The 18706-nt window shown below is 36.2% G+C and overlaps 1 protein-coding gene across 1 annotated transcript in view; it reads left to right on the plus strand.

Annotated features, from left to right (window-relative positions):
- LOC100533282 (CaM kinase II alpha) overlaps positions 1-9961 on the plus strand; it is a gene marked incomplete in the record, with an annotated part of 154372 nt that extends 144411 nt beyond the window's left edge. Inside the window, 4 exon segments of the mRNA NM_001204585.1 lie at positions 1332-1412; positions 2653-2679; positions 8727-8802; positions 9493-9961. Coding sequence (NP_001191514.1) covers positions 1332-1412; positions 2653-2679; positions 8727-8802; positions 9493-9637 — 329 coding nt within the window.
- Between the last annotated feature and the right edge of the window lie 8745 nt (positions 9962-18706).

Here is an 18706-nt window from a genome sequence, read left to right on the forward strand (position 1 = left end):
ACACACACACACACACACACACACACTGTGACGAGTTACTTCTCAGAAATAGTAGTACTTCAGTGGAATGTATCGAGTCGAGGACAGTGTCCTGTCTGTGGACTTTGAAGGTGGTGTCAGTAGTCAAGTGGTTGGGCTCTGGGCTAGCTACCAAAGTGTTGTAGGTTCATTAACTCTTTGAGGAGCCTGACATTGTGTGTCTGGGAAAGGCACTTTACACAAATTTTCCTCACTTCACCCAGGTGTGAATGGGTAGCCAGTTATAGGCTCAAAAGGTATTGAATATGTTTGAGTGCTTAATCAACTGCTTGCACTGTATGCTTCCAAGGAAGATGAGAACCTTTATGAGCGTCTCAAGTTCTGCTTGGGTAATAAAAATATAAACTGCGTAATGCATAGAGTTTTCTGTTGAGTGGGGAATATGCACTGTACCAATGCTGGTTATTGTCATTATTAATTTAATAAAATTGTGAACATCTTTTGATGTGGCTGAAAGAAATATTAATGCACCAATCAGCTTTTTTGTAGATTATGCATGGGACATAATTGTCTTATAATCCTGCAGATTGTTTTATACAATTCTTTTTTTTAACTTTTCAAATTGGTTATATTTATCCCAGCATGGTATGTTTGTGTTTTCTACTTTTTCTTTGCAATAACTTTCTTCTCTCTGTTATGAGTTGACAGATTTGATGTACAATGGATGCCATGTTTTTTTATTTTTAATGAATTCAGGTCTACCTGGTTAGCCCTAATTACTTTTATCTTTTTACTCAGTAACAAGGAGGTACCATATACGTTTGTATGTGGAGAATCTCAATTTTTGCATGAATTAAGAATATATTTGCATGACCTTTTATTTTTTAGTCTATTACTTGTATTTCTAGAATTTCATGTCATAGATGGGTTCATCGCGAACCATATAAAAGTAAAGAGTGAATGTATGTTAATTTGACTTTTGTTCACATTTTTAAAGCATAATTTCTAATGTCTTGCTGTTCACAGCACAGTATGTGTTTTAGTTTTTAAAATGAGTAATAATAACAATAGAATTTGGCAAACAAACAAAAATATTGTAAAAACCATGAGATGAACAGCCAGGCAAAGAGAATTGTTGGAGGGGGGGGGGATGAAGAGAGAGAAACACAGACAGATGCAGAGAGGGAGACAGTTAGAGAGGGAGGGGGAGAGGGAGAGGGAGAGAGAGAGAGAGAGAGAGAGAGAGAGAGAGAGAGCAATTGGATGCAAAAAAAAAAAAAAGTAAAAAAAAGATAGTTTAAAAATTAGACTTGTGGTTTCTTATTTCTTTCAATTTGGTCTTTCTCTTTCAGGTCGAAGCTTGAATGTGAAGAAGAATGATGCCATCAAAGAGTCCACAGAGAGCAACACCCTTGAGGATGAAGACTCTAAAGGTATGCTCTGGTGGAGTGTTTAAGTCATACATGTTCATACATTCATATTGTTGCCAATGTTATTGTACCTGCTGACCACTCATTTTCTTTCATTTATTTATGTGGGGTTTCTTATTGCACATTTTGAAATTTGTACGTGGGGTGCTTCTTAGGAGTGTTACTTTTTGAGGCATTTCTATGTCGAACGTTGAACGTGTTTTGCCTTTTTTAAAGGATGGTTTCTATCGAGCTCAATAGCTATGTTTGGATGCGAATCAAAGGTGCGTTTGTACAATAGGCTAAAAGAAAGGCATTATTTTTCCGGCTGTAAGTGGCATATTCACTTTCTATGTTTGTGGTGGATGTATAAATGTTTTAAATAATTTGAAGATTAATAAAGGTGTGTTACTATGTTTTTTGTACAAGAAACTAAAAGAAAAGGTTGAGTTTCATTGTGTTTTGTTTTATTTGGCTTTTTTTTCTGCTGATAAGAAAATCAGTACCTGCGTGACTTTTAAATTTAAAGAACACTAGTTGAATTGAATTACCCATTGTGACTTCAGTCTTTGTGTATCAGATTCCCACTGTGATATGTCTTGTGAACTGTACCATAATGACTCACGGTGTATGTGTCGGTTGTCACACATTATGCCTTGTCCTATTGTCTTTTCTCTGCAAATTCCATGCAAAACATGCTTGTCTCTTCTTGTAAAGGATAAGTGGTGAAATGAATTTAGATGGTTTGTTTGTTTTCATCTCATCCTTGTCCTATAGTAATGAACACTAGTTCTGAATACTTTTGTCATTTCCTGTAAGGTCAATATTTGATATTTTATTTCATAATCATCAGTACCTAAGAGACTTTTTATTGTTTATGTCATTCTGAGATTTTTAGTTACTTTTTTGCTTCTTTTAGTTTTTGACGTTGCTTATATATTTTTCTACCAGAAAGTACCCAGTGAGGTTGAGAGTCAAATAATAACACCTCCCTTTCTCCCCTCCCCCTGGAAACAAAAAGCAAAAAAGAAAGTACAACTTCAGTAAACATACAGTTGTCATTAGGGGAGAATGGAAAAAAGAAGTAAAAGCATAAAGGTGAAGATATATTCAAGGATTCTCTACATAGCTTCTAATATCTTTAAACCTGAGACTTGGTAAAAGAGGTACAGAAGTTGGTAAATGTGTCATGCTTCTTTATGATGACCAGTAAGAGGAAGAACATGTTTGGAATGAAAACGTTTTCCTACCGTTTGTTTTAAAGCTGTATCAGTGAAATGTGACTTGGAGAGTAAGTATGTCCACCTGGAGTGAGTCGCCCTGTCATGCATAGAGCAGTCCTGCTGCCTCGTTAGATGCCTTGCTGAATAACCCATGTCTCATTTGCTCCTTCTCTCCACACTCTGACATTTCAGTATCCAGTCCCGTTTGTTCTGTTCATGGGCTCCCAAATACCTAATATCCCTTAGTTTTGAACAATGATCTTTTCCATATGCATCTTTTATGACTAAGCCAAGAACCTTGCATGATGACAACTTAACTTGCAAGTAATTCCATTCTTCTCAGTTACTTCATGCTGTCCACCCCTCTTCCTATGAAATTTATTTTTCTTACCCACTTTTGTTTGGAGTCAGAACTTGAATTTCAAAGCCATTCTCTTCTTTCTGTCTTTATTTGTACTTTTGTAGACCAACGTTTTGTATGTAGAAGTAGTTTTGTGTGGTCCTCCTCTCATTCATCCATACATTCATCCACCCACTCATTTGGTCATTCTCATTTGAATATAAGCTGTCTAAGATTCTGGCTAGCTTTTTATAAGACTGCCACTGCTCAGGGTAGCTGAGGCAAGCACAAAATTGTAGTGTAAACCCAGACTTTGGTTGTGGAATAATTTTATGGCACACATCTGAGAGTTAGACAGGATTGGGTTACCTGTCTAGATGTATTTAAAAGTGTAATGAAACTGTAATGCTCTCGCTGTCAGCTCAAAACTGCAATGAACATTGGAATTGTTCATTGCAGTTTTGAGTGGGTTTGAAATGTCAGCTTGTTAAAATAATCTGTGGACCATGTTCGGAAACGTTTCCCTTTTAGTAACAAACATGCACTTTCCATCCTTAATGGATAGGTTCTATGTTGTCACAGTACATTTACATACAAAGCTTTCTGCACCCTTCTCAGAGGTCTTTTTTTTTGGTCAGCCAAAAGGGCTTGTTCCCAAGTACTTTTCTTTCTTTTTGTTTTGTTTTCACTTCAAGATCTCATGGCTATTTGAGTTGGTTCACAAATCTACAATGGATAATTTTTACATGATTAGAATCTAGAATCCTGCAAGATGCTTCTGTCTTCTGTGGGAGAGGCCAGCCCCTTATGTCTCTATATATGAGCTTTTGCCAGTAGGTGGGTACCGAAAATGTAGCACAGAGGGCTGCAAGCTGATGATGAAGTTTTTAATATTTCGTTTTTACTTGAATTTTTCTGTTCTTGTATATCTCCTACAAAAACAAGTATATACAGACCTACAGATGGCATTCTAAGCTGTGTAACTGGCGTTACATAACATCAAGTCAAATCTTTCTGACATAACTATGATAAAACTTTTCTTGTTTTTTTAAATCTTCAAACATAAAGAGCATATAAAATGGTGAGGATCACAGAGAAAAGAAATTCTGAATGCCGTTGTGTTTGCATTTGTGTCATCATAGTTGTGTCCGAAAGAAATGAAAAACTTTCCATTTTCATATCTTAATTTCTTTTATGAAAATTTGGGCAAACAACGATTCAGAAGATATTATTTGACTCACAATGCATGTTAATAATGAAAAAATGCCACTTTATCTATGAATCTCTGCGAAATATCAAATGTCTTTCGAACATAGCCATGATGACACAAAATGAAAAATACACTGAAAAGAAATTTATGGAGCATAAAATTATATTGATAGTTTTCTCATTCCTTTAATTTTAAAAAATAAGCATGAAGAGCATATGAAATCACAGAAAAAAGAAATTCTGAATGCCTTTTTGCATTTGTGTCATCATAGTTATGTCAATAAGAAATAAAAAAAACTTTCCATTTTCATATTTTAATTCTTTTTTATTTTATTTTGGCAAACACAGATTCAGGAGATTCAGTTTGACTTATAATGCATGCTAATGGTGAAAAAATGCTACTTAACTCACATTTTATTATGACTTTATGCAAAATACCAAATATCTTCAAACATAATCACGATGTCACATAATGGATATATTTGTCACCATTTTGCAACATATCATCAATTTACACCAAATTTATCCAAATCGTTGATATCTGGCCAAGCACGCGTGGTCGCATCTAGATCTATCATTATTTGACCATTGGAACGCAGTGTGATGTTAATCATTACTTTGTTTAAATTTAACTAAATGGGGGAAACATTTTTTGGACAACAGCTTTTTTTCAAACATTTCAAGTTAAGATTTGATGACGACATTAGAAAACTTCAATAAATTTGTCTCATCCATTGTTATTCTTCTCACCGTCTTGCATGGCACAACAACACGCCTTGAATGGATCGACAGGAACTATGCACATTCCTCCACCCCTATTATTTCTTGTTTTCTGATCAGTTCTTTAGAGCTTATAAAATGATGACAGAGCACGAGGCGTCGCGGGATTTCCGTTTACTGCAAAATTACGCTCGGTCACTGCCTCGGAATCAGTCAGGGCAGACAGTAAACATTGAACGATATTATGCTCATTCCAGGACCCCAAAATGTCTGATAGAAACAAAGTCACATGGAATCGAAGTTACCTTACGAAATGACTGCACAAGTTATGCTCGAAAATGAAAATCTAGAAGGCTCACAAAGAAAAAACAGCTACAGATATCAATATTACTGATAAAGCACCACAAATAATGTAGTTGTAGTAGTGAAAGTGTAGAAGGACGAGTTTCTCAGCAATTATTTAATTGTTAAACTTGCGACAGGAAAAATACGAACTGGACGTGTCACATTTTGCATTCTAAAAATACATCAATTTCAGTACTAAAAATATTTGTAAAATTTCTTCTTATAGCGCGACTGCCATTTCTCTGTTCCCATAGCTGAAATATCATATTAAACACAACGTATACAAATTTCAAAGCGGTAGCACCTTTTTAATTGGAATAGGAAAGGATTTTGTAAGGTATATAAAGAACCCCACCACCCCCCGACCATTGGCAAAGGCTCATCTACAAAAGAGCATCCACTTTTGTTTTGGTATGTCCTTTTCTTTTTTAGTTTTTGTAAAAAACAGGAGCTGTTCTTCTTGGAAAAGTGTTTTTAGATGATCATTGGTTGTTCTTCTTTACCATCTGTCTGTTGTTTCTGGCTGTCTGTCTTTCTTCTCCACAGCTTTATATAAACTTCGGGAGAAATAAGTGAGCTCAGCATACATCAACCGTTTCCACACCCTGATGAAACTTATTTGTCACTTCCATAACACAAGCTTCTGTTCTTTGCTGTGCACATTGGGCTATCCTGTGTCACCAGCTTTCTTTGTGCTGGGTCAGATTTTCTGCCTTTTCCCAGTTTGGTCCACTTCTGTTAGGCATTGTGTTTGTTAACCTTTTCTTTTCCTGACAAAAACTGATTTACCAGCTCTGCTGTATACAGACTTTTTTCTTTTAAGCATCACATTTTTGTCTTGGCGCTTCTCTATTTTTTTGAGAGAGTTGAAATTCAGCTTTGTTGGAAACAAATATTAAAATTTCATGTCTGTTCATTTTTGTATCTGTTTCGAAAAGTGTGTTAGACATTGCCATACAACACAATATCTCGTTTGGTTGCTATACCATTTACAGTGTTTCCTTCTTCACTGGATGATGTTGTGATGCGTGACCAAGTGCTCTGTGAGATACATATTGATTTTGTTAAGTCAGGGAAAATGAAAAAGCAAAGGCCACAAATTAGTTGTGTGCCGTCTTCAGTACTAATCAAATTGTTTTGAATGAACTTGACTGCAGGATCTGAAGTGTGCTGTTCAATATATGGAGGAATTGCATTATGGATGGTGTAGTTGGTGTAAAATATTATGATCTATAGGCCTACCATATACGATGCTATATAATTATTACATGATTTAGCTGTGATGACTTCTACATGTAATCGCAGAAATATACATGTCTCCACTGTCTCATCATACTCATTGCTAGCCTTGCTGGACTGTCTGCACAGTGCTTTTTGTTCTTTGTATCTTCTCTCTTCAATTTTGTCTATTGTTTATTTAGTATTTAGTCGTTTGATTTTTTTGCTCTATGTAGTTGTAGAATCCTTCTGTTTTAATATTTCATGATCTCATATGCAGTTTTTCTGATCCTTTTCCTTTACAAATAAATGGAACTTGTAAAGGCTTGCCACTTTGACAAAATTCTTGAGATCCTCAATGGTAAAAACTATTTAATTTCTTAACGCTGCTCTGCTTTATCAACATAAAAGTTGTATTCCACTTTAGATACAATCGAAGATGTGGTGGAAACAGTTTTGGAGTATATGACCTACCACTATAGACATGCTATTCAAGATGTCTGAAATAATGAAGCAGGTTTCAATGAGCAGATACTTATAAGCGTGTGTCGCACTAATTCAGCTGTCCAGGTCACCCAACCAGTCTTGCGTTGTTCCAGTGTGTGCTTCTTTTGAATGATGCATTGCTAGTAAAGAAGTATGTGCAAAGAGTGGAATTGTACCATTGTTTTTTTCCAACTCTGAAGGGTTCCATGAATCAGCTTGTGATTTACGCTCATCCAGCTCAAATTTACTTAGAAAATGGTAAATCACATAATTTTGCATCTTTGTGAGTGGTCTTGACCTGATGATGACACACTCTTTGTGCAAAATAACAAAATTAGTCTTGTCTGTATTTATTAGTTAATTGCAGTGGAAAAGAGGAGGCCAGTGGCCTAACTTGCTTGACCAGGGCCAGTTGTAATGAATGAGGAAGCATTTCTACTGTTTTATAATCTAAGTTCTTCTCACAATTAAGTATTTTTGTTGGACAATTTTAAAAGTGGGAAATATGAATGTTTGTATTTTGGCTGTCCCATATACAGTACTGTAACGTAAGATAACTTTATGTTTTGATAATTTTATCGAGCACTTGCTTTCTTTGATTTCATCAAGCTTGCTAATTTCAGAAAGAGGGCAACATAAAAAAAGGCTGTTCCAGAGTTCAAATTTCAAGTCTTGATTCCTTTGTGTGCCTGTTCGTGTGTGAAATGTGTCTTTATTGCTCATTGGAAGTCACAAGACTGGAGCAAACTGAATAGTTACATAGAAGTTTATATTTTCTACACAGTCTTGAATATCTGAAGATATAGAACAGAAGAATAGAAGTCCATGCTAACATCAGTATCTGACTGGACAGAATGGAAAACTGGAAGCTTTATATTCTCCAAGGTCTTAAAGAGGATAATGTGGCCTAATCAATAATAACTATCTTATCTACTGGATTGACAGTGTCTCTTTCCTAGTACAAAGTCCAGTTGTTGAGGGTAAACTGTCTTTGCATCATGGTTTCTATTATTTTCTTTTCTGTTTTTGTGACAAGTTATTTGATGGAAAAGAAAAAGAAAAAAAATATTATGTCAGACTGACTATGCCAATTTTAGACAATAAATTATGTGTTCTTGAAGTGCACATGTACCTCGGTTGGAATGAGTCTCCTTAAATTACAGCTTGTTTTCTGTTTTAGAAATCTTATCAGGATACTTTTTTCAAGAGAATCTTGTGTAAAATCAAGATCCATACAGTATTGAGCAATATTGAATGTTTTAAAATCTACTCTCCAACAGTGACATATTTGTATACTTTAATTATATGATGGTTACAAGTAAGCATGTCTGTCTTCTGTCTTGTTTATACATGTTAGTGACAAAAGGAGTCCACTGATAGGTTTCATTCTTTGTACAAAATGTTTAATTGGAAATGAGGTTGTTAGTAAAGGCAATTTGCTGGTTAAATTCATTATTTTTGCTTTCAGAGAAGCGTATATAGTTTTGAAATTTTTACCTTTTTACTCCTCAGGTAGACACACCTTTTTCTTGAATTGGTTGTGTTTAGAACAGATCATCTCATGTACAAGATCTATTTTTACTTATATGTCATACCATCGGATGGCTTTGTTTTATCTAGCAATGGCATTAATGTATGAATGTGGGACCTTGTACTGGGAGGAAAAGTGCTGTTTCTTATCATTTAAGTTTGTTTTCTTCAGAGAGTGCACAGAACATGATGGTTGTGTGATGTTAACTTGTCTGCCTAATCTGCTTAGCAAACACAGGTTGATTGTTTCCATTCTTGTATTCTCAGGTCGAAAGCAGGAGATCATTAAGCTGACAGAACAACTGCTTCAAGCCATTACCAGTGGTGACTATGGAGAATACACGTAAGACTCTGTCCCAGTCTCGGTCCGAAGAAGGAGAACAGGCATTGTGAGATGGTTCATGGTTTTCTGTCCATCTTTATTTCTGTCTGTTTTAGCTGTTGTTGACTTTGTGTTGTGATGGAGAACAATGTAAAATAAAGAGACTTCAACCTGCCCTTCCACGTGGAGTTAAAGTGTTTGATCCCAGCTGGTGCTGGGTTGATAATAATAATAGCAACACTGGAATTGTCAGTCATTACCCATTTTTAAATTATCAGTAGGCCTACAATTTTACAGAGCAACATGAAATGATAAATTGTTCAACTTTTATTTAGCAAAGTGTTGCTCTTGTCATAAGACCAGCTGACCCACACAAGATATAAATAAAAAATTTTATTTGACGTATTTGTAGTAAACTATCCATTTTGTATACGTTGTCAAAGACAGATTTGAATGCTCCTAAAACGTAAGAAATAAGCGGAACAATCCAGTGGCCACCAGGTTGAAACATGATGAAACTGAATACGTTTTTTTGCTTCTCATGTAAAATTTACTTCATTGGATTTTTGCCGGTTTTATCTCAAGGGAAACGAAAAGCTGTTTTTATCAAGTCTATCTTGTGTTACTTAGAATTTTATCATTAAGTTTAGTTTTTCAACCCTGTGAATGTGATAAAAATTGTGCATATTTATTTTGTGTTTTTGTGAACAGGAAACTGGTTGATCCCCATTTAACATCATTTGAACCTGAAGCCTTGGGAAATTTAATAGTTGGTCTGGACTTCCATAAATTCTACTTTGACCATGGTAAGTACCCTTCAGCCTTTGTTGTGAGTATGCCGGTACTAGAATGGTAGTTGAGTGTCTGACAGTGAGTGTCAGTGTTCCTCAAGCCTACTTAACTCAACACGCTTGCCTATATCGTTAGCACCATCAACTGTGCATAATTATAGTTCCAACTTATATATATATATTTATAACTCAAGTCCGTAAGGCTGTAAGCTTTATCTGAAACCTTGCATTTTCATAAAGTAGACTGATCATTTGGTACTTTCTAAACCAGTATTAGCACAGTCATTTTCACCCCTTGCTTTAGGGTGTGTGTATCTTTGTGTCTGCGGCTCTTCTATGTTTGTAACTATCAGGTGTTTTATCTGCTACCTAGGTTTTAGTACAGTGTTAACAAATCTTTCAGATGTGCTTCATGTGATTTTTAAAGTAAGAATTCCCTATGTTTTCTTATATAAAAATGGAAAAACTTGCTCATTCCCAAAAAAGAATCGAAAATATAATTTCCTTATAGTGTAATTCATTGACTTGTGTAGGCTTTCATGCTTGTGTCTTAATGTTGTTAGTTTAATGAGTCATTACAAAGATCAAGAGAAGACCCAGGGATGTTGCATGTACACATGTATACTTATCTTATTTCATAACTACACAACTTCAAAAACAAACACTTTTTCTCACTCAATAAAAACACTTTTTCACACACACACACACACACACACACACACACACACACACACACACACACACACACACACACACAGGTGTGCGTGCACGCTCACACTTACACATCAAAACACAATCACCTCTTGCACAAGATGTTTGAAAGTTCCTCAATGTCTCCACATTAATAGGTGAGCTTGCCGCCAATCGCAAAAAAAATGAGGCAAACGGGGCTAACTCAGGTGATCTATCAGTCTACTCACCCCTTACAGAGTCCATGCAGGCGCCCTTAGAGCAATTGTCATGACTGCTTTGCTTTCACCCTTCTTATTATATCAAAGACTGTAGATTATGTGACAGATTATTACAGGTTTTTCCAGCTGTTTTATGACAGAATCTCACAGGCCCAACAAAGTACACCCTAAACAAATGTGTGAAATTTCTAATTTATTCACATTCCTCACTTATAGTAGAAGTGAGTGCATTGATTGTATGGGTAAAAGGTTTTTTAAAAATTGTGTATTGCCTTGAGGGGTGGTAGCTCTACAAAACTGCAATACTCACTTGAGACGCAGTAATAATGTAACTGAAGTCCAAAGTAAAGCTTTGGAGTGTTTTTGTGACATGTGTTGGCCCATGGGATTATCATCAAACAGCCGAATAATCTTGTCTTCTCATTCACTGTCTTTGATGTGCAGCTTCTGTGATTGCCAGATACTAAGATGTGAAATATACCCTATCTTTTGACTCCAGAAAGGCAGTTTATGGCTTGCTTTCTGATGAAATGTTATTAGGGAGGGCTGCAGTATCATCCAGAAATGTTTTTACCACAAAGTAACATCTCTGGCTCAGGACAAGGGACATTTCCCAACAATAGACTTAGTGTGGATATGTAGATCCATGTCAAGTCTGTCGATTAAGAGTCCATTCAGACTGTCAGTCAATAATTCTCTAACAAGACAGAAATCTTTTGAGCTTGAAGAACTCACTCTCTATTCTGGCTTTCACAAAAGTATTCACTGTCTCGTGAGGGTCTGCACAAGTATTAACAGTGTCTGTGCTCCCTGTCTTTTTCTAACCTGTTTGGTTTTCATACTAAAACATGTAATACTAACTGACACAACAGCCAACAGGAGGACAATATTCCTCCTTTTACTCTCATACCAATTAATTCACTTATTAACCGTTGTTCATCAGATATATTATCTTGTTTTTTTAATTAATGAAATTGTACGGTTGTTAGCCAGTGTGAAGTAACATAAAGAAAATAATTATCATGTCACTGAACCAAGAGACAAAGACACTATGGAATACAAATTTGTCTCAAAGTCGGTTGGATTATGTGGACAAATTTATTGGTTGCCTCATTTTTTTTGGAGCCAATGCCTTTTATGGTTTGTTAGTTTTCTGTCTGAGCAGTCCAGGTTTGTTTTTGGATATTGCTGCTATTCTGTGTGGATGTTTTTGTTATGCAACCCTTTCAAATGTCTCAGTCAAGAGCAAGTGAACTAGTCACTGAAAATACAAGGAAACCAAATTGCACGTCATCATTGTTGATTTATGAACTTTCTGCTTTGTGTTTAGGGCTAGATGTTTTAGAATTTATCTGCATAGCTGTGTGACTGTGACATCATAATTCCTGACATTACTGCAGGAACTGTGGGGATTTTTGTTTGTTTGTCACCTGCTATTACTTTAGTTTTGTGTTACGGAAATCCAAATTTATTTGTAATGAAGTTATTTCTTTTTGTATTGTAGTTTTCAATGGGTGTATATTGTAGCTTGGGGTAACCTCTGGTGTCAGTGTGGTGACTACATCGAATGTTTTTAGTAAAATTGATCATTGATACAGAGAGAGTTAGAGTATGAAGTGGTGATGGTATCTTTTGACGCTTGCTTTTCAATCTATTATTAATTTTTCTTTTGCCTGCTTTGAGTCTCCCCCCTTTTTGTCTTAAAAAACAACTTTTGATGCACAATCTATTAAAAAAAATTAGTAAGTCTATTGATTTTCATGCTCTGAGAGTATATTTTAACTTTGTCAGTGGGTGGTTGGCGGGTGCTCTTGTGTGTTTGCTTCTTCTTTCCATCTATCGTCCTTATCTCCCGTTCTTCTTTTTTATGTGAGGAGTGATGCTTTGCAAATCCTAAACCCCTTCACTGCTACACAATCGTCAATTTTTTGCTAAAAATAGTGCTAACGTCATTGTTTTATGAATGAAGATAAAGGGAAACAATTCTCAACATTCAAAAGTTTCATATTTACAATGCTGTATAGGCGAAACAATATAGCGAATTTATCCACAGCGCAGCGAAGAGGTTAAGTTATCCCTTTTTTAGGATGCTGGGTTATCAATTCAGTAATTTCAGAATGTTTGTCAATCATAAAAAGAGTCCCAGAAATATCTACCTATATCTACCATCCTACATAGCCTCCCGAACCACCCACCGGGTGTGGATGGGAGTGTAAAATGTATACAATGATTACAAACCATCCATCCATCCATTAATTCATTTTGTGTTTTATTTAGTTGTTGATTTATCTAGCTATACATGTAGCCATATGTCCCTCACTTTGCTCATCTGTCTGTCCCCTTTACCTATCTGTTGAACCCATAAGTCTTCTACCAACCTGTGTCTCGGGAGTCTTATTAGTCCTCTTTACCTCTCTGAACTCTCTGAATGACATGATAGTTTAGGTTAACAGTGACCAATGTTGCCCTGTAAGAGACTACACCCACATTATGTGAATTTTTTGGTACCGGTAACAAAAATATGAAAGTGTCACTACTGGACGAGACAGAAGCTTGCCCACCTTGTGTCTCACTGCAGTAAAAAAAAGTTGGGACTTGCACACAAGTATTTACAAAATGTCTTTGAGAACTTGTTGAATGCATAACTCACTATATCCACTTTCCTGTTTGCACGTTTTCAGATTGATTTTAAAAAGATTATGAAACAGATAAGAAAATAAGATATCAAGGCACTTTTACACTCGCCGAACAGTGTCAAATTATAAAAACGGTTAAGGGTTACCCCCACCCCTCCACCCACCCAAATAATAATGTAAGAAAAAAGAAATTAAAGCAGGGTTATCCCTGTCCTTACTAATAGAACATATTCTCCTTTACGTTATCTCAACGATGTGTCTTATCTTGTCCTTGATATTTAATGTGACTTCAACATCTCTGAATTTACAATCACACAGTCAGGGAAGACTGTCCTATATTCCCATTCTATCTTTCATCCCCAAAAATGGGGCGGGCGGGCGGGGTGGTGGTCTTACTCCCAGAACTCTTTCTCTTCCTATTAAAAGCCAATTGTTTCCGATTTTTATGCCCAGCTGTTGTATTTTGTTTCTGAAGAACAGTAAAATAAGTTTTGGTTGTTATTATAGGTGGGATTTTCGAATTACTTCAGAGATGAGGGCCCCTGGGGGTTTTAGAGTTATGTAACTCAAGCTACCCTTCACTCTGCACTTTTCTCTGCCCATGCCAGTAATTTTTCTCTTCTTAGCAGCGTGTCAATGTTCTGTCTTTCTCATCCTTTCACACTAAATGGACATGCCTATTGGAAAAAAAAGTGTGTTGCTGGTAACCAATACAAGATAATCACAGTTCACTGTTTTCTTTTTTTCCTTTAAATAAATTGTCTTCTCCCTATCATATTTTTGTCAGGCCTCAGTGAGTGCATATTGCTAGTTAATCTGATCTTTGAAGATGGATTCCTATGTTTAGTAAGCATGCAATTGTCACTTGCAAGCATGCAAAAGTTTGTACTTCTTTTGTTATAAAACTTGCAAATTTTCAAACGTAACTTCCCCTCTTTGCCCACTGAGTTGTATAGTTATTTATTGTATTTAACCCATGTGCATGAAACCAGTCAATAGAAACACTTTTTCTTTTTTGTTCTTTGAAATTTCTGACAATGACATGGTCTTGTTATCAAAAAGAAAGTTTTCAAAATAGTGTATTGTACAGTGAAGTAGGAATTGAAATGCTGCCCAAAGTAATGGTTTAAATTTTGGTTTTAAAATCTGAGACTTGTCTGGAATATTTACGAGAGTGTAGATTGTCCGTCTTTGAAATGTGTATTCATAGGAACATAGAACTGATTGTTTCCTCTACAGCTCAACGTAATGTCTTTTTTTCTGCAAGCTGCTACAAGATTGGAAGGATTGGTTTCTGTAACAACAGCCCTTTAGACCTATCTAGTTGTGATTTTCTTCTGTATCTGGTTTACTTAATTAATCTTACATTGGTACCAGCAGTAGTATATTTATTCAGAACAGTAAAATGTTACAAATATGTTGTGGTAAGACAGTGAAACAAAGAGGAGAAAGAGGAAGGTGAACTGACTAAAAATGACAAGAGGGAAAAAAAATGTCACATGGATCTTGAGCAACATACTTTTCAGGTTTTGAAAGTTGTTGTCATTTGCTGATGTTCTTCATGTTTTTGGGGGGCTTTTTTGCCCTTTTTTATATTTCCAGTGCTGTCAAAAAATAACAAGCCAGTGAACACAAGTATATTGAACCCGCATGTTCATTTGCTGGGTGAGGATGCTGCTTGCATAGCCTATGTGAGGTTAACGCAGTTCATTGACAGGTATGTGGAACAGGGTTTCTAGGTGAAATTGCACAAATTTGGTTCTTTGTAGGTGTTTTAAGATTCCGCTTTCAAAATTAAAAAATCTAAGAATGCAGTCTTGATAGGATGAAATAGAATATTTCAAGTCATTATTAGACTTGAAATAACTCTTGTCTTTGTAGATCTCACTCTTTTCCAAAATGTTTTTGTTATTTGTTAAATATATTGTTGTTGATAAATTTGTTGTTTAGGTTTTAGATATGTTGATGAAATTCTCTGGTTGTATTGGTGCATTTTATTGGGAAAGTCTAGATATGTTTGCCTCACCTGATGGTGCAGCTGTGGTTACGGGACTGAAAAACAGACTTTGCTGAAGTGCTGGCAGATGGAATAAGGTTTGGTAATAACTAAAACTGGGATTGTACTAGTCCACCCCCAAGTTGAGCAAGTGGGTTAACATTCTAGACTGAAGAGGACCTGATTTGAATCCTCAAATGAGAGTTCTTAAATGGGTCATGGTGGGAGTTTTCAAGGCTCTCCACCCACTTGGCTCTTTCCTGTTGGATATGGTTGTTTCAGGTCTGGTCTCATAAATACTGACAAAATTGAAAGTTGTCTGTTCAAGTATCAGTTACCTATGAATGAGTAAAATTAATATATTAGGCTGTTAGTTCAAGTCTTATTTTGTTTTTCAGCTAAGGAAAAGTATTTTTGTGTCATTTCATAAGCCGCCTTCTAGATACACAAAAATATTTCAAGTGAAGATCACTTGTTTCAAGATGAAGAAAGAGTAAAAGAAGAACAAAGGAAATGAGACAGAAATAGTACACCAGAGTAAGCATTGCACTTGGGCATCCCTGTACAGGTGTTCATGATCATGGATATACCCCCCCCCCCTTTCCCCTCCCCAATAAGAGGAGTTGTACCTCCAGGATAACTATAGGTTTGTTAATATTTTGCCTCAGTGAAAAGGGGAGAGACCCTAGGAATCATAAATATCAGCATAGTTTATCTTCTTTGTGTTTCAGAAATGGACTTCCAATTACAAAGCACTCAGAAGAGACCAGAATTTGGCAGCGGAAAGATGGAAAGTGGCAGAATGTCCATTTCCACCGGTCGGGGTCACCAACTACAGAACAAGGAAAATAGTTGCTATCTTGGACTTGATGCTGGATAAATTAATATATTTTTCCTTCTAGATATTCAAGTAACTGTATGCTCACTGCCATCATTGGCTCATAACTAGATCAGCTGAAATCTGAAGTATATATTTCCTTCCCCAACTTTCATAAGGTCACCTGGAAAGGTGCCTGCCATTTTGATTGAGTTTAATGCATTGTCTTTTTCTAAAACAAATCAAATTGCTGATGAAGTGTGGTGAGCATTTGTTCTTTGAGCTGTTGTGCTGGAGAGCCAAGTCACTGGCTGGATTCTGAATGTAAGCACAACAGTTTTTGACCTTTCCCCCTCCCACGCCATCCCCACGGATTGGAAGAGCAGTGCTGAGACCCCCATGTCCTGTCAATGCATGCCTCTCTCTGTGTGTGCTGTGCAGCAGCAGTGATGTATTGGCTCCTGTGAGCACCAAGACGTCCCGGACACTTGTTAGTGCGTGATCCTGCACTGATCTGCACCAGTGCTGTGTGGCAGTTTTGGCTCACGAGTACATACATGTTTGTACCGTGTGGTCTCATATCGACGACTGCAACTTGTCGGCTGTCTGTGCGCTTTGTGTTTTGAAATCGTTCCATTTTTTCAATCCCTTCACTCAATGAAAGAGATAAGGGTGTTTTCATGAGCTATGATATGTTTAATATTTTTTGCATTTTTTTCTTTAATGTTCTTTTCTTCATCACCCATGGGAATGTGTACAAGTTGTGTCAATCTCTGTAATTGTTTGTCCTCGTCATTTTTCTCTATTTTTTCTTTTATTTTAATGTGTGCATGGCTGCACGTCTGTACTCATTTTTTTTTGATGCAGAGAAATAGCACTTTACTAAAATTGTCATATCTCCGGATAATTGTGTGAGCCCGGAGGCTGGTCTGTGAGATGGTGTCACAAACGTAATATTGTCCTGAGTGTCAATTTTTTTGGTGTGATTTTAAAACTTTCACATTTTGACAAGCTTCCCATTTATTCCTTCTGTACATTTCATTTTTTTGAAGAAGCAGTTGTCTTTGCCCTCCATCTGCTTTACTCTTTAAGCAATTTGGTAGCATTTGCAAATCTTATATTAATGTATGTATATCAGTGGTGATACAGATTTCTTTCCCTTTTTTATTTGAAGAGTGATTTTTGTGTGTCAGATCTTGTATGAAAACTGCAGAAATGTAGGCGGGTTTTTCAACAACATTTATAGCTTTGAGGGGTGCAGATCAAATATCAATGATATTCATAACACGAGTAGACTCTCGGATCAAATCATTCTTATTTTGTAAGCAGTTTAGTTTTTTTTAGAAATTGTCGTGGGTTTCTTGACGCGTTCTATGGGTGTTTGTTTGAACAAAAGCCTTCTTTTCTTCTTGTATTGGTTTTTGGTCTTGAAAAGTATGTTTCCTGGTACCATCAATTGAGAGTGCATTCTTTGTTGTGTTTTTGCAGTTAGATATTATAGCATTGTATTTTCATTTTGGCACACCTCTCAAATTCAGTATTTTTACAGCACTTGTGAAGTGGGGGTAAAGTGTCCTACTTTCCCTTTGTTGTGTTGGAAATGGAATGTTTAGCGGTACTGGCCAATTGATTGTAGTTGTTTCTGTTTTGTTACTCTGGAATTGGTCTGTTTGTCTTATGTCAGTCAGTGTAAAGCACAGATTCCCCACCTCACAGGACAGATTTTCTCCAACAGTGTGCACTTTGTTGGTCCTCTGCCCCTCTCTGTATTTTCTGTTGGCTTCTTTTCCTCTTCTGAGCTGCATAACAAGTCGTATAGAGATGGTGTATTGTGTTTAGTTCCTCTTCAAAACAGTTTTTCTATTTCACTGTTCTAGATGGCTTCTGGTTTTTTTCCAAGTAAGGAGTGAAACGTCTGTGGGGTAAAGTTTACTTGGGTTTCATAAATTTTTAAAATATTATTTTATACTTTTTGTTGTTGTGCTTTTGTGTGTGTGTGTGTGTGTGTGTGTGTGTGTGTGTGTGTATGGATGATAGTTCCTTGTGAATAATCAAGTTTGACATTTAACCTCAGTATGAATTTTTCTTAGACTACACCTGGATTATTTGTTTTGTACCCAATGAGAGTGCAAAAAATATTTAGTGCACATTTACTTCTGTCCATAGCAACAAGTTTTCCATAGCATTTCTCAAAGTTATTACTGTGGTACTGTGTAGTTTGACAGAGGTGATAAGCAATGCATGGGAGCTGATGAACAGGCTCTGTTAATAAACACTTTTGGAGCTTTTTGGAAGAATGCAAAGTCTTCCTGTTCTCAAAAGTTGTGGGTGATATTATCATTTCCATTGTTAAAATATTTGTGTTTGCTCTTGAAAGTTAAAGTTATTGATCTTTACAGCTGCAAAATTCCAGTGTCTTTTTAACATCCTTTCAATTTACAGTCGCTTAATATATTTACTGGCTAGCTTTGACATGAAAGTTCATTTTGTAGTGGACTTAGTTTGAAATTGAAGAGAGTTGTGCAAGCAAAGGTCCAGCAAGTTTTTGTGGAAGAAATCAGCCTGAGGGTTGATTCAAATATTTAGAAAATACATAGATGATATTTTGTGAAAATATGACAGGATGTTTTGTGAGATCACTCATGCAAGATATTCATCCTGCCACGCTGCTTCACTTGTATGTAAGCATAACAATTTCAGTGCAATGATCTTTTCAAGTTTCCTTCCCCGTCTTTTCATAATAATTGCTTTTAAATAAAGAAAGATAAGATGTG

Source organism: Aplysia californica, unplaced genomic scaffold, assembly GCF_000002075.1.
Source record: "Aplysia californica isolate F4 #8 unplaced genomic scaffold, AplCal3.0 scaffold00047, whole genome shotgun sequence".
Classification (NCBI taxonomy): Eukaryota; Metazoa; Mollusca; class Gastropoda; order Aplysiida; family Aplysiidae; genus Aplysia; species Aplysia californica.